Genomic DNA, 23613 nt, shown 5'->3' on the forward strand with positions numbered 1-23613 from the left:
AACTTTCAAAATAAAAGCACACCACACTTGTAAGAAATATCCGTCATTTTTAAAACGCAAAATGATCTGATCCCGACGGTGCAAGGTCCTGACCAACGCTGCTTGCAGCTTTAATTTATATAGTCTTTTATAAGTGTCCATGGTCCATCTAAGCCATTGTCTCTATAAAGCCCCTGCAGGGCTGAGGCTGCACATTCCATCATTATCCGTTCTATGTAGTCCTTTAGCCAGTGATTAAAACAAAAACAATTTAATTTCCTTACTTTCCAATTCATAAGAATGATCATTTTCACAGAAAGGAAAGCCAATGTTATCAGACGTTGTGTTACTACAGATTTCAATCCATCCACTTTAACTCCCAGTAAACACACTTCTGGGCATAGTGATATGCTTCTGCCACTTGAGCCTGCCACTTCTGGCAGGCTCAAGGGGCTTTCCCGAACCTGTGTCTAGAGTTGGAGTTAAATGAAACCTCCAATTTAAAAAAGTTTGCTTGGCTCTTTCCTGTCCAGTTCCACGTGTTGAAGGAACTTATCAGTCCAATCATCCAGAGGCAAAACACTAACTACTGGGACTGTATCTCCATTGGAGAACAACTGATGATGACACTGCGCTTCTTGGAAACAGGTAGGCAAGGTTTAATTATATTTAACATTACAGCACTTTTTGTTTGTATATTATGCTTTTTTAAGGGTTATGTCTAATTTAATGTGATGGAGAAGTGCAATAATCAGTAACTGTATATAACGTATATACTGTACATAAATATGTAATTTGCCACAGCTGTAAGGTGCTGGAAAAGCTTGAAAATGCACCTTGAAATGCCTGTAAAGTGCTTGATTTGACCTTGGAAAAGGTGTTGGAACCATGTAGTATAGATAACTGAGTTATGTACTTGTTAATATTTACAGGGGAAAGCTTCAGCAGTCTTTCTTACCAGTTACGAGTGGGAATATCAACAATTCAGCAATTTGTTCCTGAATCCTGTACAGAAATCTACCAGGTTTTCAAAGAGAAATACTTGAGGGTATGTGTGATATATGATTTCTTTTTTAGATACTTTGAGGTTTATAGTGCTTTCTGTCGGCATTCGGACAGCAACACATGGCCACATGACTACAAGTTATCAGGGGTCTGACTTATGAAATTAGCCATCATGGGTTATGCCTAACCTGTTTCCTGTAATGGATTATGTAGTGTCATCTGAATTACATGGAATTCACATGGTGTGGTCTACACACAACATACAGCAACATGACATATAATTAGTGGGTGTTCCTGTGTCCACCACATAGTGGAAACAGGAAGTGGTATTTAACATCCGATATTCATGACAATGCATATGCATGTGGGTTAACGTTGACTTAATGTATTGCTGCATTAATGACCCACTTGTGTAGCACAGCCTGGTGGCAACAAGAAGCAAGCCTAATGTTACAAACTTCCTTTGATTTACATGACATTTAAAGTGTGTGATCTAAATTTGATGTGCAGCAACAAAACATACATTTAATGTGTGTTTTCAAGCATCACATATTGGACACAGGATGTGATAGTTGTCTCCCACATGCAATCTCCAATATTCAGGAAAATATATATCCGTGTCAATTGTCCTCTGGTAAAGGTATTGCTGCATCATGTTGCTGCACAATAACAGCACTTTGACTGCAGCACGGCCCAACGTGTATTCTAGTGTATTTTTCTTTCTCTTTCTTTCTGACCATGTATTTGGTGTTTACTGTCGACATCAAGTAGCGATGAACAATGAGGAAGGAGTTGAGGTTGAGACAGAAAAAAAGGGGAAGGACAGACAAAGGTTTGTGATGTTTTTAGGTAATATAGCAGAAATTCATGAAACACAACACTTGAGACAAACCAACTGTAGTGACAAGAGGAAATAACCAACTATAGTTAACACTCAAGGACGAAGGATCTCGGCATCGAAGGCCAACATAATGAAGAGCTTTCTTCTCCTCATCCTCTCACTAACGGCAGGTAAAAAGTTTACTAATACCTGATTACAGATATTACAGACTGATAAATGTTATGTTTATATCCTGTTTATGGCATGTATGTGCATATGAACCCATTTTCTATTTCATGTCAACCAGGACTGTTTGAAAATAAAATAAATATTTGATGTGAATAATTCCATTCAAGATTTATGATGAATTATAAATATCACAAATATCACAAAATGCATTTTTGATGGTGTCCACTATATATATACTATATAAATTTAAAACAGTTTCATACAACTGATGAGTGAAATCTGTAAAGTTTTTCGTGGAACTGACAGCAACGTTAAGCTTTTAACAGCTTCATAATTAATAAAGGACACAGGCGATAAACTGACAAAGAAAAACAAACATTTATGGTTCTCAAATTATATTTTACTCCACTTTTACTCAGGTCAAATTATGCCACTGACCTTTTTGATTTAATAGAGGTCAAGGGTGAACACCTAGAATGTAAACAGTTTGCTAAATGATCATAAAGAATAATTAACAAAAGCAACTATTCAATTAACTGTTTATAGCCTATTTCCCCATTTAAAAGAGGAGCCATGTTTGGATGGGCATAACTATTTACAAGAAAGGGTTAAAACTAATAGTGATGGTTCATTTTGCTTGTTAGGTCCAGGGCTATTGATTGACATATTGATATTTGATTGATGTGTGTGCAGAGTTTGTTTTAACATTCATCTGCTGAATGAGGAAAGTTTTTCTGAGCTCACCATAAAACTCAGTTTAACATGTTTATGTAAGAAAAATGATTTGTGATTTCACAACTAGTTTGTAACTTCCACAAGTGTGATGTGGAAACTTCAAGCCTCCAGTGCACAAACACTGAGAGTGAACTTCACAGTGAAGGAGGAGACATCTTGTGTCCAGCAGTTGACTTTTGAAATGAACAATATTTATATATTCAGAGATTCTGGATTTTTAATGAGGGAAAAGGAAAAGATGTAATTTTAAGGATTTTTTAAACAGTAATTGAACATTTTGTGGAAAAAAGTATTTTCATATGTCTTAAAACATATTTCTTTAAACAGTGGATGGGTTGCTGGGACTGGTAGGGTTAAAAAGACACCTGTTTTACACGTTCAACAAGATTAACTGAGCAACTCTGTGATCTATTGATTAATCCAGAAAGTCTGTTTACCAGCATGACGAGACAGTGGATGTTTTGTTGATACGGTTCTTATTCAGACTGTTCTGGGATTGTTTCAGTGTCTGACATGATGGGAACTTTTCTCTTTGTCTGATCAACAGGCTGTGAGGCCTCGTCTGAAGTGAAGGGATGTGAACGAGGATGGGTTGAACTCACCTGCAAATACCCAAGAGAAGATCAGGAATATCAAAAGATAGAGGTTATTAATTCCAGAGGATCAAGCATACAAACCACTAAAAAGGATGTGTGGGATGGGGACGACAGATTTCCCCTGTACCATGATACAAGAAATAAAAATCTCAGGATGGCCATTAAACAACTTGAACATGATGACTCTGGGGAGTACCAGTGTAAATTTTACCCAAGACCTCACTCATCTCCTGAAACCCAGAAACTGGAACTGAAAGTTGGTAAGAGATGCTGCATCTGTATCAAAGAAGTTTAACAAAACATCACAAAGAAAACATGAAGAAAACTAACAAAAATGTAACAACACAACACACAGGCATCAGGCATTGAAAGACATTTCAGAAATGTATCTGTATTTTGGTTGCACATTATAATTACAGTATATCTATCCCATTGGGGTGGAAATCTTTGGGAATCTCACAATTTGATTCTGATTCTTTGTGTCACGATTCAATTCAGAATTGATTATTGATTCAAAGCCAATTCTTGATTCAATAAATAGAAAGAGGGAATATTTTTAGCTCTTCTGATGTGAGACTGTGTGTCATTCACTGGTGTCCTGTGTCCAATGAACTTTAATATGAAACATAACTGACATTCAAAGGTCATGTCTGACAAACATAAAAGAGTATAAAAAAGTGTGTGCTTTTGATTTAGAAAAGTGAACTGCATTAATTTGGAAGCATCTTAGTCTTCTTCAGTATAATAATAATGAAATGAAAGTGTCATTTACTTACCAACATCACTGGTTTAATGTCTTTTGTAAAAACACAAGTTGGTCTGCATGTTTTGGAGTAAGAAGGGGAAAAAGCGAAACGCTCCGCTGTGTTGTTAATGTTCTGTCTTCAGTTTGCACAGCAGCCGACTTTCTTCACTTCTCCAGTTGGTTGAAGTTTTGTAAAGTGCTGCAGTGTGGTCAGTTTCATGGTGCGGTTGGGTGCTTTGCTAACATTAGTCTCTGGGTGATAGGGTACAAAGTATTCAGAAAATAATTCATCTTTCCCTGAAGACTGAATAATTAAGTCAATACATTTAAAAAGCTTGGCTATTGTGAAGATGAGCAACAAAGTAACTCTAGTATGAACATGTTTCACATTCAGTGAGGTCTGCTTCTCTTTCAACTTTCTACTGTACAGAGCTAACCAAGTTAGCAAAAATGGAAATCAATTTGCTATGAAGCAAACATTACAGGACAGGAGAGGCAGATATAATGAATAGATAAATGCACATGATGCACCCTTTACTGTATATGAGCGTGATGATACATTTCCAACATGTGTTAGCAAAGTATTACAATGTTCAGTTTTGCATGTTTTACTTTTCTTTTTTCTTTGCAGTGAAAGATGGCTGCCAGACACCATTTACTCAAACTGCGTATGAAACAGCTAAAACCACCATCACATGTGATTACCCTAACGAATACTCCTATGTCAAGTTTATCTGCAAAGACAACAATGAAATCTGTGAGGAGATTTTATCAACACAATCATCTGTAAAGTCAAACCGGACTTTCACTCTCACAGACACCAACAGCTTCAATGTGTCCATCAGTAATGTGAGCTCACAGCATGCTGGTGTCTACTGGTGTGGAGTCAAATCAAATGAAGGAAGTTACAGAGTTTCACTCAGAAAAATACAACTGCAGGTTAAAAGTGAGTAACACAGATTCAGCTCTCCTCTACTGGTTAGAGGCTTTCTTTCTGACTTTCATTTTCTGTTTATCAGTGAAACACGACTCAACACAACAGGTGATTTAAAAGACGTTAACGCAAATTTATATACATTCAAATGTTGTATTGGCAGTTTGGCTGTCATTTGATGTTTAGTAAAAAAACATTTTCATAAAAAAATATCTAAATATGCGTGCAGATAACATGAAGTGAAAGTTAAAGTGAAATAAAGAAAGTGAGATGCCAAAAAATGCCAAAGAGTTCGAATTAGAATTTGTCTTTGTCTTTCTATTTACAGATATTAAAAGCTTCAAAAGATCCCCAACTAGTGGACAAAATCTCACATACTGGTGTGTTTACCCACAAAGTGCTCCCATTAAGAAATTCATCTGTAAGGGAGAAGATCCGTCTATATGTCAACCTCTATGGAGCACCTTAAAGCCCGGGATGAACACTGGGAAGTTTTCAATGGAGGATGACACAAACAGGAGAAATATCACCATAACTGTGAGAGACATAACAACTGACGACGCTGGGACTTACTGGTGTGGAGGAGTAAACACTGACAATAAGCGCAGTAAAACATTCTTCCACAAACTGGAGATGACTGTAGGTGAGTGGATGTGTTATTTTATTGTTAGGAAGTTATTCAGTTCACTTCAAATCTTGATCATCAAATGCACAGAGAACAGTTAATTGCACTGTACAATGAAATTCTTACTTTGTGCTCCATTCCAACCACCATGGATAATTAAACTTGAGTTGAGAATTAATATAAAACTACTAAAATTGAAACTATAAGCACAATATATAAAACCTTTACAAGATAAAAATACAAAAGTAGATACAAAGGAAAAAGAGACATGAAAACATAATTACCAGACACCATTTACTCAAACTGCGTACAGAGCAGCTAAAACCAACATCACATGTGATTACTCTAACGAATACAACTCCAGTGTCAAGTTTATCTGCAAAGACAACAATGAAATCTGTGAGGAGATTTTATCAACACAATCTTCAATGTGTCCATCAGTAATGTGAGCTCACAGCATGCTGGTGTCTACTGGTGTGGAGTCAAATCAAATGAAGGAAATTACAGAGTTTCACTCAGAAAAATACAACTGGAGATTAAAAATGAGTAATACAGATTTAGCTCTCCTCTACTGGTTTTCTGACTTTCTTTTTCTGTTTATCAGTGAAAAACGACTCAACACAACAAGTGATTTAACAGACATTAACACAAATTTATACACATTCAGATGTTGTATTGGCAGCAGACAAAATGGTTTGGCTGGCTAATTTAGTCTAACGTTCTTGGCATCGCCTTCCCGATTCATTTTAATAAAGAGGAAGAGAGAATTTGAAGAAGTGTGTGGTGGTAGAGAAATATCAAACTTTATTTTCTGATTGATTCATGGTGGTTACATCCTGAAGCAGAGATAAATAACGCCTCAAAAGCCTACTGCTGTATATTATGATCTCTGACAGATGAGCATAACAGTGTTCATGACAATGTATATATTTACTTTTAATTCAAATTACAATGTGTCATAATATGAGAATGTATGGATGTCATACATCGTCATATTTTATTTAACACATGCGCACACACACACATATGTAGGCTATCCTTTACATATTTTATTGTGTGAAGCACTACAAATGGTTTGTACATTCCAGCTGTGTGTCACGCCTCTTTTATACACCATGGGTGCTGAAAAGACTTTGAGTGAGGAAAAGCTATGAGCGAGGATGTACACCTGTACATATCGTTGCACAGGAAGAAGTAATGCAACAGTAATGACTGGACGGCATCTTGCTGAAGCTAATTTGCAACCCCCATCACTGGATAAACTATGTTGATATGAAACACCTGACGAGTCCACACAGTTGATGGAAATAATTCTATATATATACATAAAGATTTTATTTATATATATATATATATGTATTTTTTGCCTGGTCCTGTCTCATTTTTTCTACTCAGCTGTTGTCTCCAATAAGAATTTATTTCTGCTTTCATTCACAACTTTGATGTTTCTATTTCTGTTTGCAGTGCCACGGACTCGCTCACCTGCTGAGAGGAATGGTGAGAAAACATTTTTGTTTTCTGAAACCTACATTTACATGATTGAAAAACATTTTGTGATTAGATTTCTGTGTTAATTGTGGTTTAACTAATGCTGGTCATCTTTTTGTTGTGTGGTTTTGTAGCCATCATCATTACTGTCATCTGTGTAGCTGTGCTGCTGCTTGTGCTGATTTTGGTTCTTGTCTACACACGTAAGAGATTCTTTATATAAAAACACTCAAACATACATGCATACACACAGTTTTTATACTGTTAAAGCAGTGATGACATAAATTAATAAATGCATAAATAAACAAAGCATAAAAGTTCAGACTATCTTTTCATCCTTTCAGTATTGAAAGGATGTGTAGGAAAAAGTTCTAGGAAAAAGTCTACACAATGGTCAAGTCATAAAATCACATAAAATGAAAACAAACAGCTGAATACAAACATCAACAGGTGTAACACTGTCAGTTCTTTCCTGGTCAGTTGTACAGTAGGTTCTGAATGAGACAGATGTGTGAAACTGATCCACTTCATTTTCTTCTGCTAAATTTCTTTGTTTTCTTCCTTTTCTTACATTTTTCAATTTTTCTCTGCCAGGATGTTCAAAATACAAAACAAATGAAGAGGGACTGGACAACGCCGAGGTAAGTGTATATGTTTTTGTATACGGCTTTACTGTTTGTGTGTGTGCATCCATATTGTGGGATGTAATGGACCCATATGTGCATAATGCCAGAAACCTCAGTGTTAGGGTTACATTATTAGTTGCACATTAAATGCAGACATTTTCACACATACTTACGGTATATTCTGTGATTTATGGAATGATTCTTTGCCAGAAATGAAGCACTGTCAGTCAAAGTGTCCCACCATTAAACTCATGTAATTTAGCAGATTCATGTAGATGGTTTGACGTCATCTTATCACATTTCTTTTAACAAGAGTTGTGTTGTATTTTTAATTTTGACCTGATGATGGCGCTGGATGAATAGTTAAGAGATCACCAAAGTCCTTACAGTTCAATCTGAGGGGGACATATATGTGTGTACCACATTTCATAGCAATCCATCCCAGATATATCACTAAAAACTAAAAATGTCAATCTGCTAGTGGTGCTAGATGAAAAGTCAGTGGATCATCAAAGTTAGAGGGCTTCATCCTCTGGACACCATGAATGTCTGTACAACATTTCATAGCAGTGCATTCGATAGTTGTTGATATATTTCAGTCTGGAGTCTGGACCAACATGGTGGACTGTCAGGTCATCATTGCCAGCCACAGCTGGTGTTAGCGTGGCTAAAAACTCAGCCTCAGCTTCAGTTTCAGGAGATGTTGTGGCTGCTCTTGACCCAGTGCAGCTTTGTGTGTTTGTGTGTTGTAAGGAAACGCTGCCATTATTTTTGCCATAATTCTGGGGATTAAAGAGTAGTTACCAGTTTTTGGGAGCAAACCAGATGATTGATGAGGTCTAACTGTCTTTAAGAACCTCTGTTATTAGCATTGTTGGTGCTTATTGTTGCGATTGTGTGTAAACTATTCATCTTGTATTTTTCATTCTGCTCTGGAAGGATTTTGTCTATGAGGAGCAGCCCCACAAGCCTGACTCGGGAACTGCACTGAAAACTATTTATGTCAGTGCCAAACATCCCACCAACCCCTCTGCCTTTACGCATTACTCCAACATCAACCATCCAACCAGCCCAGGGGAAGTTAGTGGTGACACATATTCTACTGTGAAGGACAATGGTCAATACTCTACTGTCAATCACCCATCCAGGTGTTCTGAAAACCCTCTCTACTCTACTGTCAACAAGCCACAGGAACACTGAGGAAAGTTTCCAGGCTGTGAGCTTTGCCAAGATTTCAGTTCATTCTTTTTTCTTTTCAAACCCAAACACAGACTTTTAAACTGTTTAAGATTAAATTGTTCATCTTTGCTTGATTTATCAAGATTTATTCAGAGGACTTCTGCACTGATGTACTCCAAGTTACCTGATGTGCAACCAACAATGCAGTTCAACACATCCACCACAAACCACGACCTCAAAAAGGACTGAAACAACACCTCTGTGAGTTAATATTATATGATAGAAGTTAATCCAGGACTATTGCATTGGATTGCATACAGGTGTACTTAATATTATGTAAGAAATAGACAGTTTTAATCAATAATATGGCAGTTGTTTGGTCAGGGGTCTGAGGTAATATATTAATGTGTCAGTCCTGGTTTAGGGGCAGGATAAGAACTGGTTCAATGAATGATGCTGTATATCAGGGGTCGGAGGACTAGCTGATCTGAATTAAAGACTCAAGATTATTTGACAAGGTGTGGATGTCAGTTCATCGCCCAAACTCCACTGTTCCCCAAAACTGCTGCACAAAATACTTCTTTTATTGTGTTAAGATCCTGAATGTCACATTTCCTCACACCATCAGCCTCAGACTGATGTCAGGATGTAATATACTGTATATAAATGCAGTTAGAGCTGCAATGATGAGTCAATTAACCGATTAGTCGATTGACAGAAAATTAATCGCCAACTATTTTGATAATTGATTCATCGTTTTGAGTCATTTTAAGAAAAACTGTCCAGATTCTCAAATTCCAGCTTCCAGCTGATAGTAAACTGAATATCTTTGGATTTTGGTGTGTTAGTCAGGCAAAAGGAGAAATTTGAAGACATCACGTTGGATTTTTTCATCATTTTCAGACATTTTATAGACCAAACAAACAAATAATTGTTAGCTGGAGTCATAGATGCAGTATACACTATGTGCAATTTGTTATGCAACAAGTAGTTGCAACAAAAGTTGCATCATTTCATACTTTCATAATGTATTTGTACACTTATCACTGTTTAATCATTTTTTGTTTTCAATATCTTTCTTGTAAATTTCTTTTAATATTCTATTTCATGTATGAAACATGTTTTTTATTGTGATACTAAACAAGGTTTATCTTTACAGCAGGCGGTCGTCTTCATCTCATACTTGATATTATAAGTCGTATTTGTACCCTTAACACAAAACAATTGTTACAAAGTGTTTTACGGACAGACACAAAAGACAAAAGATAAAACAAGATGGCAACATACAAACATAATGGACAAAATATACAACACATACAAACCAGAAAATATGACATTATTTCAAGAAAACACAAATAGAAGTAGTGCCTAATAAGATGCTTTTTAAAATTTTGCACCAAGTTTAGGAGCCATAAATGAAGTTATAGTGATTTTGGAATTCATTTTAAATAAGTAATTTTGTGATGGTGTATATTTTGGTTATTTGTTACTGTTATATTTGTTATATTGTCATTATTTAATGCGCAATCACGGTGATTATTGATAGAATCAGGTCACTATGATATTCACAGTTAATATAAGCAGCTGTTTACCTGCATGGCGGCTGGTAAGAGAGAGAGAGAGAGAGAGAGAGGGTAAGTGGGTCGCTGTATTTTTGTTTACCACAGCTTTGCTTTTGATTGCTGTTATTATTTTGAGTATATTTTGTAATAAGCTGATCTTTTTCATCAATAAAAGTTATTAAACGTATCTTTTTGATCTCAGCAGACAGTCAAGCAAACAAGGTCTGAATTCAGCCTCTCAGACACTTTTTACTTTGTTTCCATTAGTCGCTACACAAAACATAATCGGCTAACACAGATTGATCACTTTGACAGCCACACTCTCACCACTCAAGTGCAACAGTCTATCTGAAGCCAATCTGCTCCTACTGCCTTCAACAAGATTGTACATTTATCTGTGAACTGTGCAGTATGTAATGTCAACATGGAAGTTATTTTTTCCATCGAGTACATTCCTTTGTTTACTGACTGCTACACGTCATAAGTTGGAGGCTCCTTCTTGCATTATAAACCAGAGTAATGTGTTACTGACTGTTTGTCTTTATTAACTGCAGAGTTCTGCGTCAGTTGTAGCTGAGCTAGTGCAGACTGACTGAGAGGCAGGTGTACAAGGTGTCACAAGAGCTGATGTGATATGAGCATGAATGACTTTTTCAACATTTCCAGGGTGAGGGGCCTGATTTCTGAAATGTTCCCTGTGGTGGATGTAGGGAAGTATAGGAAAGGTGAAAGCTTTAATAAACTACATAATAGTTAAACTCCTACAGTGATATTGGCTAGAGTCAGGGACGATCTATAAAATACTGCTGACTCACTACAACAGCAGTCCATTCATTTAATATTATTACTATAAATTTCACATGCTGAATAAGTTCATAATCAACTAAAACTCCACCTGCAGGTGTTTCCTGTGGTTTTATCCTGTGCAGTTCTGGGGCAAAATCCAGAAATATGCAGACATGTTGTTTTCGTCAGAGTTCTGTTTTCAAACCTCAGTCATTGGGAGTTAGGCGCTGGTGCATAAGTCTTATTTCCACTCCCACAATTCACCATAACTGAATGTAGACACGCCCTTAATCAGCTGTTTTCATACCAACATGCTGCCTGCTCCACCAGTCTGTAGATCTGTCTATTAAACAAACAGGAAGGAAAGTAACTGCTTGTGTTGCAGCAAAGTTCTCCAACAGCCACAACAGCTGTCATTAAATAGTAATATCTCATTATCATTTTTAAACACCAGAAATGTGATAAATGATTCATTTGTAGAACTCATGTTGAAAACAGGATCACAATTAAGAATAAGATAGAAAGATTATTTACAGCAAAATAAAATTATGTCTCATATAAAATAAAATAATGATAAAATTGATCACACAAAGCAATTAATCAATATTAAGTTTAATTAATTACTATATGCATGTTTTATGTGCGTACACATTGTTTACACATCTGGCCCCTGGTGAACAATGATATAAAGCACAGTGCTGCAATAAAAAAAGAAGAAAAGGGGGAAGATGATAAGAATCAGGGGCGGATCACATTTACTAAAATATCAGCTCAAGAAACAACTGTGCAGACGGTGAATGTCAGAAATGAAAAGAGGAACCAACATAACAACTAGAGTTAAATAATCTTGCTGAGAATTTATTCACCCAAGAACAACATGAAGAGTTTCCTTCTGCTCGTCCTCTCACTGATGACAGGTAAAAAAGGTTTATTACTGCCTGATTACTGACTTTAGAGACTGGATTGACAACTGTTACAGCTCTGCCTCTTCAGTAATTAACCAGTTTCTATACATCCTGTTCTGTGGTTTCACTTACAGCTCAACTTCTTAAAGACAGGCCACAGTAGCAGTCTATTTATTATTACAGTATAGTACTGTTAAAAAAGCTCACTAACTTTAACCAACACTAAAGTACAACTCATTTACATAGATATATTTAAATATTTTGGGTAATTATTCAACTCAACAGTGATGCAATCTATAGTCTGTCAAAAGGTTTTATTCTTTCCTGCCTGGTAGTTTATCTGATGTGATGTGAATACGCAGCGATCAAAGATGATGTTTTTGATTTGGATACTGACAACCTGTAAAAATCCCTTTGCACACAGGAAGTGATGCTTTTAAATGTATTTCTGATATTTTTTGACAATTAAATATGAAATGTAAAAATAACGCTAATTCATCAAGGATAAAAGAATTCAGACTTGTTTTTTGTGATGCCTAAACAGAGAGACAACAAGAGCAGCTTTAAAAATCACATCTGTGATATTTTTGCTTTTTTCGGCGTCCATTTTAAGTCCTGAAAACGTTTCCTGTCTGTATGTTCGAAAGGGTGCAAGAACCGAACTCATGGTAACGAGCTGCAGTCAAAGTGGCAGCAATATTCTTAATTAGACAGAAAATTCACTGTTCTACTTGTATATAAATGTTACAGTAGAATCAACAGCTGAAAAAACCTGTATGACCACTTGCTACTAACCAAAAGAAATGAGCAGAGGTGGAAATTTAATCTTTTTGCAATAAAACACATATTATACTATTACTGTAATGATTATTAATAATGATCAATTTGATTCAGATTCTTTGTATCACGATTTGATTCAGAATTGATTCTCCATTGAAAAATAGAAAGAGGGGCACTATTTTAAGGCTCTTACTCAACTGACTTGTGTCCACTGAAATACGATATGAGACATAACTGACAGTTAAGATGACTGGTCATCAATGTCAATCAGTGTTTCCCAAAGCCGAAGGTTGACGTCCTCAAATGTCTTGTTTTGTCCTGACAAACAGTCTACAACCCAAATATATTCAGTTTATTGTCATGGGACATAGGAGGACTAAAGAAACCAGAACATATTCAGATTTGAGAAGCTGGAATCAGAGAATTTGGACTGACTGAAAAAATGACTCAAAATGTTTAATCAATTATCAAAATAGTTGGTGATTAATTTAACAGTTTGCAACTAATTGTTGTTAAATGAAATGAAAGAAGAGTGCAAAATTAACTTTTTTTGTCCACCAGTCAAATTGCTAGTGAATGTTACAGCTACTCAATAGATCAGCGTTGTTTTTTTGGCAGGTGAGTGAAGCAAATTGGTTGGTGCTAGTTTTGTTTCACTACATGAAAGTGTAATTTACCGACCGACATCACTGGTTAACTGCTCTGGAGTAAGGGAGAGGCGACTTGCTTCATTGTGTTGTTATTAACCTTCCAGAGGTGGAGAGCAGCCTCTCTGCTGCACCGTTAGCACCAGGGAAACCTACCATTATCCAAAACCAGTCACAGTGCTTTAGAAATGAAAGGAGTAATTCTCTTCAACCGGAGTTGGTTTAAGTTTTTTTAAGTGCTACAGTGTGTGTTGGTTGGTGGACTAGCTTGTTAGTGTTGAACAGTTGAATGTTTGAGCTTCACTGTGCAGAATGATGCATGTGCAGAGTTTGTTTTCACATTTATCTGCTGAATGTGGAAAGTTTCTCTGAGCTCACTGAAAATCAAATTTTACGAGGTGGGCCTACAATCATGATTTGTGACATCACAAATAGTTTGTATCCAATCCTGGTCCAGTTTTCCCCTTACACAAGTGTGATGTGGAAACTTGAAGCCTCCAGTGCACAAACACTGGGAATGAACTTTACAGTGAAGGAGGAGACATCTGGTGTCCAGCAGTTGACTTTTGAAATGAACAATATTTACATCGTCAAAGATTCTGGTTTTTAATGAGGGAAAGGGAATAGATGTAATTAAAAAAAAAAACATTAAAAAGTAATTCAATGTTTTGTGGAAAAAGTATTTTTATGTCTTAAAACATGTCTGGAGGGGATTTTTCTTTTAAACTGTGTACGGGTCACTGGGACTGGTAGGGTTAGAAAAACACCTGTTTTGCACTCAGTATTAATCATTTATAACAGTAGTTAAAGAAAAGATAATGAGTGCATAAAAACTCCTCTGGTGAACAGGCACTGACACAAACATTTTTGACAAATAAAAATTCCTAATATTTGTCAAGGATAAAATACAAAGTCAAACTTATTTCAATTTTTATCTTGAATCATGAAGCCACTGGGATTTGAAAACCTGACTTTGGTGACTCCTGGTGGCAGAACCAAAAAATACACCGTGGCAGGCTGCAGAGTTGCTGTTACACTGAAAAAGTACAACAAAGAATGTATTTCATAACTTTATACTAACTTAGATTTTAGGAGCAGAGGCCTTTCAGAATCTATAAAGAAATTAAAACAAAAACACTATATGTATGAATAAAATACACGTTCAACAAGATTAATTGAACAACTCTGTGATCTATTGATTAATACAGAAAGTCTGTTTACCAGCATGACGAGACAGTGGATGTTTTGTTGATACTGTTCTTATTCAGACTGTTCTGGGATTGTTTCAGTGTCTGACATGATAGGAACTTTCTCTTTGTCTGATCAACAGGCTGTGAGGCCTCGTCTGAAGTGAAGGGATGTGAAGGAGGATGGGTTGAACTCACCTGCAAATACCCAAGAGCAGATCAGGAATATCAAAAGATAGAGGTTATTAATCCCAGAGGAGCAAGCATACAAACCACTACAAAGGATGTGTGGGATGGGGATGACAGATTTTCCCTGTACCATGATACAAGAAATAAAAATCTCAGGATGGCCATTAAACAACTTGAACATGATGACTCTGGGAAGTACAACTGTAAATTTTACCAAAGACTTAAGCCACCTGAGGAACCTGATGAACTGGAACTGAAAGTCGGTAAGAGATGCTGCATCTGTATCAAAGACAGAGTGAAGTTTAACAAAACATCACTAAGAAAACATGAAGAAAACTAACAAAAATGTAACAACACAACATACAGGCATCAGGCATTGAAAGACATTTCAGAAATGTATCTGTATTATGGTTGCATGTTATAATTACAGTATATCTATCCCATTGGGGTGGAAATCTTTGGGAATCTCACAATTTGATTCTGATTCTTTGTGTCACAATTCAATTCAACACACTGTGTGCCATTCACTGGTGTCCTGTGTCCAGTGAACTTTAATATGAAACATGAGTGACATTTAAATTAAAAGGTCTTGATGAAGGTCACGTCTGAATAACAGAAAAAAGTAGAGAAAAGTGTGTGAAAGTTTGCAGCTTTTTGATTTAGAAAAGTGAACTGCATTCATTTGGAAGCATCTTAGTCTTCTTCAGTATAACAATAATGAAATGAAAGTGTCATTTACTTACCAACATCACTGGTTTAATGTCTTTTGTAAAAACACAAGTTGGTCTGTGTGTTTTGGAGTAAGGAGAGGAAAAAACGAAACGCTCCGCTGTGTTGTTAATGTTCTGTCTTCAGTTTGCACAGCAGCTGACTTTCTCCACTTCTCCAGTTGGTTGAAGTTTTGTAAAGTGCTGCAGTGTGGTCAATTTCATGGTGCGGTTGGGTGCTTTGTTAACATTAGTCTCTGGGTGATAGGGTACAAAGTAAATAATTCATCTTTGTCCTGAGGACTGTATTATAAAGTCAATACATTTAAAAAGCTTGTCTATTTTGAAGATGAACAACAAAGTTACTAGTGTGTTTCCCACATTCAGTGAGGTCTGCTTCTCCTCCAACTTTCTAATGAACAGGAAATCAATTTGTTATGAAGCAAACATAACAGGACAGAAGGGGCAGATATAATGAATAGATAAATGCACATGATGCACCCTTTACTGTATATGAGCGTGCTGATACATTTCCAACATGTTTTACTTTTCTTTTTTCTTTGCAGTGAAAGATGTCTGCACACAATTTACACCATTTACTCAAACTGCGTACAGAACAGCTAAAACCACCATCACATGTGATTTCCCTAAAAATAAATAATGAAATGAAAGTGTCATTTACTTACCAACATCACTGGTTTAATGTAGTTTGTAAAAACAGAAGTTGGTCTAAGCACTCCGCTGTGTTGTTAATGTTCTGTCTTCAGTTTGCACAGCAGCCGACTTTCTCCACTTCTTCAGTTGGTTGAAGTTTTGTAAAGTGCTGCAGTGTGGTCAGTTTCATGGTGCGGTTGGGTGCTCTGCTAACATTAGTCTCTGGGTGATAGGATACAAAGTATTCAGAAAATAATTCACCTTTTCCTGAAGACTGAATAATTAAGTCAATACATTTAAAAAGCTTGTCTATTTTGAAGATGAACAACAAAGTAACTCTAGTATGAACATGTTTCACATTCAGTGAGGTCTGCTTCTCTTTCAACTTTCTACTGTACAGAACTAAACAAGTTAGCAAAAATGGAAATCAATTTGCTATGACGCAAACATTACAGGACAGGAGAGGCAGATATAATGAATAGATAAATGCACATGATGCACCCTTTACTGTATATGAGCATGCTGATACATTTCCAACATGTTTTACTTTTCTTTTTTCTTTGCAGTGAAAGATGTCTGCACACAATTTACACCATTTACTCAAACTGCGTACAGAACAGCTAAAACCACCATCACATGTGATTTCCCTAAAAAATACTCCTATGTCAAGTTTATCTGCAAAGACAACAATGAAATCTGTGAGGAGATTTTATCAACACAATCTTCTGTAAAGTCAAACGGGACATTGACTCTCACAGACACCAACAGCTTCAACATGTCCATCAGTAATGTGAGATCACAGCATGCTGGTGTCTACTGGTGTGGAGTCAAATCAAATGAAGGAAATTACAGAGTTTCACTCATAAAAATACAACTGGAGATTAAAAGTGAGTAATACAGATTCTCCTCTACTGGTTAGAGGCTTTCTTTCTGACTTTCATTTTCTGTTTATCAGTGAAACATGACTCAACACAACAGGTGATTTAAAAGACGTTAACACAAATTTATACACATTCAAATGTTGTATTGACAGTTTGGCTGACATCTGATATTTAATAAAAAAAAACAACTATCATAAAAAATATGTAAATATGCATGCAGATAACATGAAGTGAAAGTTGAAGTGAAATAAAGAAAGTGAAATGCCAAAAAAGCCGAAGAGTTCGAATTAGAATTTGTCTTTGTCTTTCTATTTACAGATATTACAATCTTCAAGAGATCCCCAACTAGAGGACAAAATCTCACATACTGGTGTAATTACACACAAGGTGCTCCCAATAAGAAATTCATCTGTAAGGGAGAAGATCCATCTATATGTCAACCTCTATGGAACACCTCAAAGTTTTCAATGGAGGATGACACAAAGAGGAGAAATATCACCATAACTGTGAGAAACGTAACAACAGACGACACCGGGACATACTGGTGTGGAGCAAAAAACACTGACAATGGACAGAGTAAAACATTCTTCAACAAACTGGAGATGACTGTAGGTGAGTGGACGTGTTATTTTATTACTATGAAGTTATTCAATTCACTTCAAATCTTGTCACATGCACAGAGAACAGTCAACTCCACTTTACAATGAAATTTTTTGCGCTTCTTTGCGCTCACCTCTGACCACCATGGATAATAAACAGTAAACTGAGAATTAAATATAAAACTATGAAAATTATAAAAATTTAAACTTTAAACACAATATAAAAAACCCTTACAAGAAAAAATTACAAAAGTAGATACAAAGGAAAAAGAGACATGTAAACACAATTTGTAGTGGTTAAATCTGATTGTACATTAATGTGCATTGTACTGTATGTGCAAATAACCCTGCATGTGTAAGAGGGTCCATGCATGTGCAAGGTATGCAGAGAAGTAGTGACTGAAGACTTCAATTCAAGTATAACCAAAATCTGACTCTGGTTCAGATTGTAGGAGGCTAAATGATTGCTAGCATTAAAAGAAAGCCACAGTTTTGATTACTGTTTGATTTACAGTAAAGGGCGATTGTGTTTTTGCACAACGTGTAAAATGTCTAGTTATTACAATATGCACATTATTTTTAGTCAAAGAGTAACGGAGATGATACATGAACTGTTTTGAGTCACGACAGTCCCGTAAAGTGTGACATGTTTAGTTACACTTCATGTTCACCGGCTGCAGTTTACAGGACTGTCGTGACTCCAGAAGGCGAGTTCATTGATGGGCTAGCTGGTTCTGTCTTGTAGTGAATTTAACAGTCTCATCTACAACAAGGACAGACTGAAAATGACTCAACTGTGAACTCAGTTTGTATTTGTTGACAAAGTATCATCTCTAGTTACAAGAGTTGAAGTGCTGGGAGTCGACTGAACAGTTCCCAGATTACACTTTGTTCAGTTTGTCTCTGCCCGCTGTGTAGCTAACGCTAGCTAGCAGCAGTCTGCAGGTATTAGGCTAAAAAAAATTGAGATTTGATTTTTTTTGGCCATAAACCCCAGCACTAATGATATTTCATCTCATGAAGCTGTTTGAATAAATATGTATTTTCCGCCTGTCGAGTGTCAAACAACAAGACTCGACAAAATCATAGGAGGAAACTAATAAAAGGAAGTGGTCTCATACTACAGGAGGGTGTGATGTTAATCTTCAACTCTAACAACTTTTCTCCTAATGCAGAACATTTTCATTTCCTGTTCTTAAACAAAACATATTTCAAACTTACCAAAAGCTGCAGTTATTTAAACCAAACCTTAACTTTAACCTTAACCAAAGATTATGATCTTAATATTACCCCAAACTTTTTTTTTTTAATTAGCTGTTTCAACTACAGCTTTACACCAACAACAACCACAGACGTTGATCTCAACTGTGTTTACTGCATCTGCAATCATCTGCATTTCAGGGTGTGTGCTGTTTTTATGAACTGTAAATGTTTAAGTGTGTTTTCACTACAGTAATGCAACATTACAGCCATTTGCTTTGTGCGATCAGCCACTCTGTAGCATTTGGCTTTCTATTCAAACCGCAGTCAACTGTGATATCCTGACTGATAGAGTGAGAACACCTGCAGTCGTTGTTATTTATACTCTTGATCTCATTTCTTGCACGTTCCTTTCACCAGATTTCAGATGAGCATGCTGCAGTGACAGCGAGACTCAATCAGCAACATGTTCAATCAAAGCTCTTAACAACAGATCAGTTTTGAAGTTTCTGTTCGCTTTATCTACACGTTAATTTTTAAAATTATAAGTTCCTCAATATTTATCCCTTATAATTCACACTTAAACTTTGCCTCACATGCCTATAAACACACTGGAGGTGTCATTGATCATGTAATTGTGATCTGTGGTGAAGAAATCCATTCCTTTTCCTCATGCTGTGTAAAAATACAAATGTAAGTTCAGCTGAAGCTACTATGAGGCTACAAGCTGAACTGTTTCTTGGCTCTGAGCAGTCACCAGGCAACCAGCAGATCTGGCACATAACCTCATTTAAAACAGGGAATTGTTTTTTACATTCTTTGGTTTTTGTCTGTTTGTTAATTAATGAACTTTAGAGGAGCTGAAAGAGCACAAGAAATGTTAATTTACAATAGTCTGAAAAACATCGAGCACTATTTTCATAGATGCACCAATTAGATCATTTGTCCCACACAGCTGCTCATGTTACTGTTACAACGGGTTGGTATTTGTGTTTTATTGTGTTTATAACAGACGTTACCTGAGTGTGGCAGTTCAAAATGGCATGGGCTTCTTATTGTGTAACAAGCTAATATTATCAATAAAATATGTTATATTACATAGTTGGGTGAAAAGATGCTTTAATATATTTTGATAAATCAGATTCCAGACCAAACAAAGTAATAAAACCATCTGGTTTAGGAATCGTTTGTGAAAAATTCAAATAAGTTTTTCATCAGGAACTGTTGGGTCTCTGTAAATTAAAGAGTACGGTCTAGAGCTGCTCTATGTGAAGAGATAACTTTTGTTATGATTTGGTGCTATATAAATAAAATTGAATTGAATCATAGAAACAGCTACAACATAAAGTAAGCCAGTTAACAGCAAACATAACTTTGCAACTTTGTTCCCAGCTTTGAGAAATGTATAGTGCTGTGTGAACCGATCAGGACTCTCTAATTGTATTTACTGTAGCCAGCAATAGCAACAGGAAGTTAAGAGTCAAAACAGGAAATGGAACAAACTGAAAAAGTAGGGGCCACATTAAGTTAGTGGCAGATATTTTGACTTAGTAGAAAAGTACAGGTGTCACTAATAACATTAACAATGGCTCTGCTCTATTCAAGTATCCCCGTAAACCATGACAGTGTGACACTGAGCCAGCATGTGCAATACCAGGACCCTGAATCATTCATTTTATTATTTACACCTGTGGTTTTCCTGCTGTGTCATGTCAAAAAGCCATTTGTTCAACAAAGTTTAATTTCCACAAATTCACTCATCTTACTTTCTTTCTTTCATGTATTCATTGTTTTGTTGTTTAGTTAATTAAATAACATTTAATTAGATATTTTGTGTGTTTTTGGCTGAGGTTGATATATTAATAAACAATGGCAAAGGGGAGGAAACGAGAAAAAAAAGATTAAAAAATATTGAATAAATAAACAGTTTTATCTGTCAGGCTTAGAAAAATTGCATTTTTCGTTTTCTGTCCTTATTAATTTATCAATGCACATGTGCAACCTGAATGCATTTTTTTTTGCTTTCAGCAGCATCACCAACATCACCACTAACACCATCACTAACACCACCACCAACACCACCTGGATCTGTGAGTCATGGTGAGAAAGCACATTTGATATCTTCAACCTTAAATGTTACGTGTTTGAAAAACATTTTGATGATTTAACTTCTGTAAATTCCTGTTAAAGTTCTTGACACAGACAGCTTTGAGTGATGATTCCATGTGTTCACTGTGTTTTAAATGATGCTGGACATTTTATGTGTTGTGTGGTTTATTTTGCAGGTGACTTTCAGGTAATAATGATCATCTGTGGAGCTGTGCTGCTGCTGCTGCTGCTTGTGATAATTGTGATCTTCATCTACAAACGTAAGGGAGTTCATTACCAGACTTCAGAACATGAAACACACACATGCATACTGTACACACAAAACCACATTCATGTACTCCTCTATCCTGTGAAGATGTGATGTCTAAAAAAAACAAAGCAGACAAACTGTAAGACGTCAGAAGTTGATAGACATGACTTTTATCATGTCTGTAAGTTGAAATTTTGTCGACCTATTATCATAACTCATTTTGGGGGATGCACAATTAAATCCTATTCAGTGAAACCAAACTACATAGATAATTAGATAGAGATAGATTCTAAGCTACATAGATAAGCAACTGTATAGATAACAACTTGACGAAAAATGCTGAAATTAATCCACTTCCATCCTTCTGCTCATTTCCTTTTTTCTTCTCTTTCTTTTCTTGCTTTCTCTCTTTTTCTGTCAGGATTTTCATGTTCAAAACCCACAAGGAATGGAGCAGCAGCACAGCACATCAGAGAGGTTAGTATAAATGTGTCTGTGTGTGGTAGTACTTCATAGGTGGTATTCATATTGTCAGAAAAATAAGAGCAATACAAAAATGATGCCAGACTTTTAAGTATTTCGGTTGTAAATATAAGAGAGAGCTCCCGGGACTCTTGTTTCATAGAGATAAACTGTCAGTCAGCCACAACGATGCAGTGTTATGTTTTCACTGCAGTGCAATGACAGACTCTCTTTAGCTACGTGTGGCAGATTTGTTGAATTTGATGAATATTCCACTTACAATGTTCAGATTCAGTTAGTGTATTACCACCTCTGACAGCCAACAAACCAACAAATCTCTTACCTGTTATCTGGAGAGCCTCTGACATGAGACAGAAGCACACATTTTAACCAACTTTCCAGAAAATCAGCAGCAACAGAAAATTTGTTTTAGTGTTCATTTCTATCCACTGCTGTTATGAGAATATTAGGAGTTGGGTCATCAAAATAAACTGTTGTTGGCACTAATTCTCCAGTTGGTGCCATTGAACCGTTGCGGAAGAAGAGAACACAATGAGATGACGTGAGACATGAGACAGAAGCACACATTTTAACTGACTTTCCAGAAAATCAGCAGCAACAGAAAATTTGTTTTAGTGTGCGGTTCTATCAGTGCTGTTAAGCTGATCTGAAATATGAGAGTGGACAACGTGAACAATCCATGAACAGATGGCTGTTTGTGGGAACGCGCAAACGATGTGACGTCAATTTGATGGGGAAGTAGAGGTAACTCTGCAATAGAAGTGTTCAGCCTGCTCTGAACACTTTGACCATGTTTAACATGGACAGCCAGCATTATAACAGTATATAAATAAACGGTAGAAAATCACTAGAAACATGTTATGTCTCCTTTAAAAAAAAAAAATCTGATATTTCAGGATTTGTTCGAATTTTCTGTGTTTCTATGGATGGAAATGCACCTAGTGTTTAGTCTTCCATTATCGATATGCATGACTAAATGAGACATATAGCCATATATAAGTATAACAGAGTTTTTTGTCAGTGAGTAAATTCTACTGAGGGAGTGCAATGAGTCATCCATCACACTGACACTGTGTCCATCTACCAAATACTTATTGTATGTTTGAATATCAACTACTCACTCAATTTTTTGTTCTTCCCTGGAAGGATAACGTCTATGAGGAGGTGCAGGAGCGCCTCCAGGAGACAGGCTCAGGAAATGCAGTGGAGACGATTTATGCCACTGCCAACTTTCCCACAAACCCCTGCGCCTCAATGCATTACTCCACCATCATCTTTCAAAGCAGCACTGACAAAGCTAATGGTGAGGCACTGATCCACAAACCCAGATCCTCTGCCTGTGAATATTCTACTGTGAGGAACAGCCAAAGTCCAATCTACTTGACTGTCTATAAACTATCAAAGACTTCAGAGGATCCTCTCTTACTGACAGTCAACAAGACACAACAGCAATGAGGAAGACCCAGGCAGGAATTTATTTATAATGAAGCCCAGCTCAGACTGTAGGAATTAACACCCCAAGATATTCAGTTTCTGGGCCCAGTCAACTTAAAACAGGATTCACTGCCGCATTGTTTAAGTCACCAAAGTTTTGACAGGACTGATTTGTAGAGACTAGATGAGTCCTTATGCTCAACTGTGAGAAAGTTTGAATCAACAATAGAGTTCAATTCAGACAGACCGTTTGGTATTGTTGTCTATTGTTGTTGTATATATTGTTGTATATAGTAGCCGATAAGTAACAAGGAACTGC

At 36.4% G+C, this 23613-nt stretch overlaps 2 protein-coding genes across 3 annotated transcripts in view; both read left to right on the forward strand.

Moving 5' to 3' along the window:
- The window catches only part of LOC121894220 (polymeric immunoglobulin receptor-like), a 28030-nt gene extending 23007 nt beyond the window's left edge, over positions 1 to 5023 (forward strand). The window contains exons 5-6 of the mRNA XM_042406654.1: positions 3276 to 3584; positions 4701 to 5023. Coding sequence (XP_042262588.1) covers positions 3276 to 3584; positions 4701 to 5023 — 632 coding nt within the window. The remainder of the gene's footprint in view (positions 1 to 3275; positions 3585 to 4700) is intronic.
- LOC121894009 (polymeric immunoglobulin receptor-like) overlaps positions 1 to 23333 on the forward strand; it is an 80091-nt gene extending 56758 nt beyond the window's left edge. The window contains exons 1-8 of one of the 2 annotated variants that reach the window (XM_042406288.1): positions 4902 to 5015; positions 5332 to 5646; positions 14932 to 15240; positions 17538 to 17831; positions 21047 to 21118; positions 21304 to 21387; positions 21799 to 21854; positions 23007 to 23333. In XM_042406288.1, the coding sequence (XP_042262222.1) occupies positions 5481 to 5646; positions 14932 to 15240; positions 17538 to 17831; positions 21047 to 21118; positions 21304 to 21387; positions 21799 to 21854; positions 23007 to 23315 (1290 nt within the window). In that variant the 5' untranslated portion in view covers positions 4902 to 5015; positions 5332 to 5480 and the 3' untranslated portion in view covers positions 23316 to 23333. Of the gene's footprint in view, positions 1 to 4901; positions 5016 to 5331; positions 5647 to 7092; positions 7126 to 7250; positions 7320 to 7710; positions 7758 to 8681; positions 9183 to 14931; positions 15241 to 17537; positions 17832 to 21046; positions 21119 to 21303; positions 21388 to 21798; positions 21855 to 23006 lie in introns of those variants that run through there. The other variant, XR_006095462.1, reaches the window with a different exon arrangement.
- The last annotated feature ends 280 nt before the right edge of the window (positions 23334 to 23613 follow it).

The sequence above is a fragment of the Thunnus maccoyii genome, chromosome 3 (genome assembly GCF_910596095.1).
Source record: "Thunnus maccoyii chromosome 3, fThuMac1.1, whole genome shotgun sequence".
Taxonomy (NCBI): Eukaryota; Metazoa; Chordata; class Actinopteri; order Scombriformes; family Scombridae; genus Thunnus; species Thunnus maccoyii.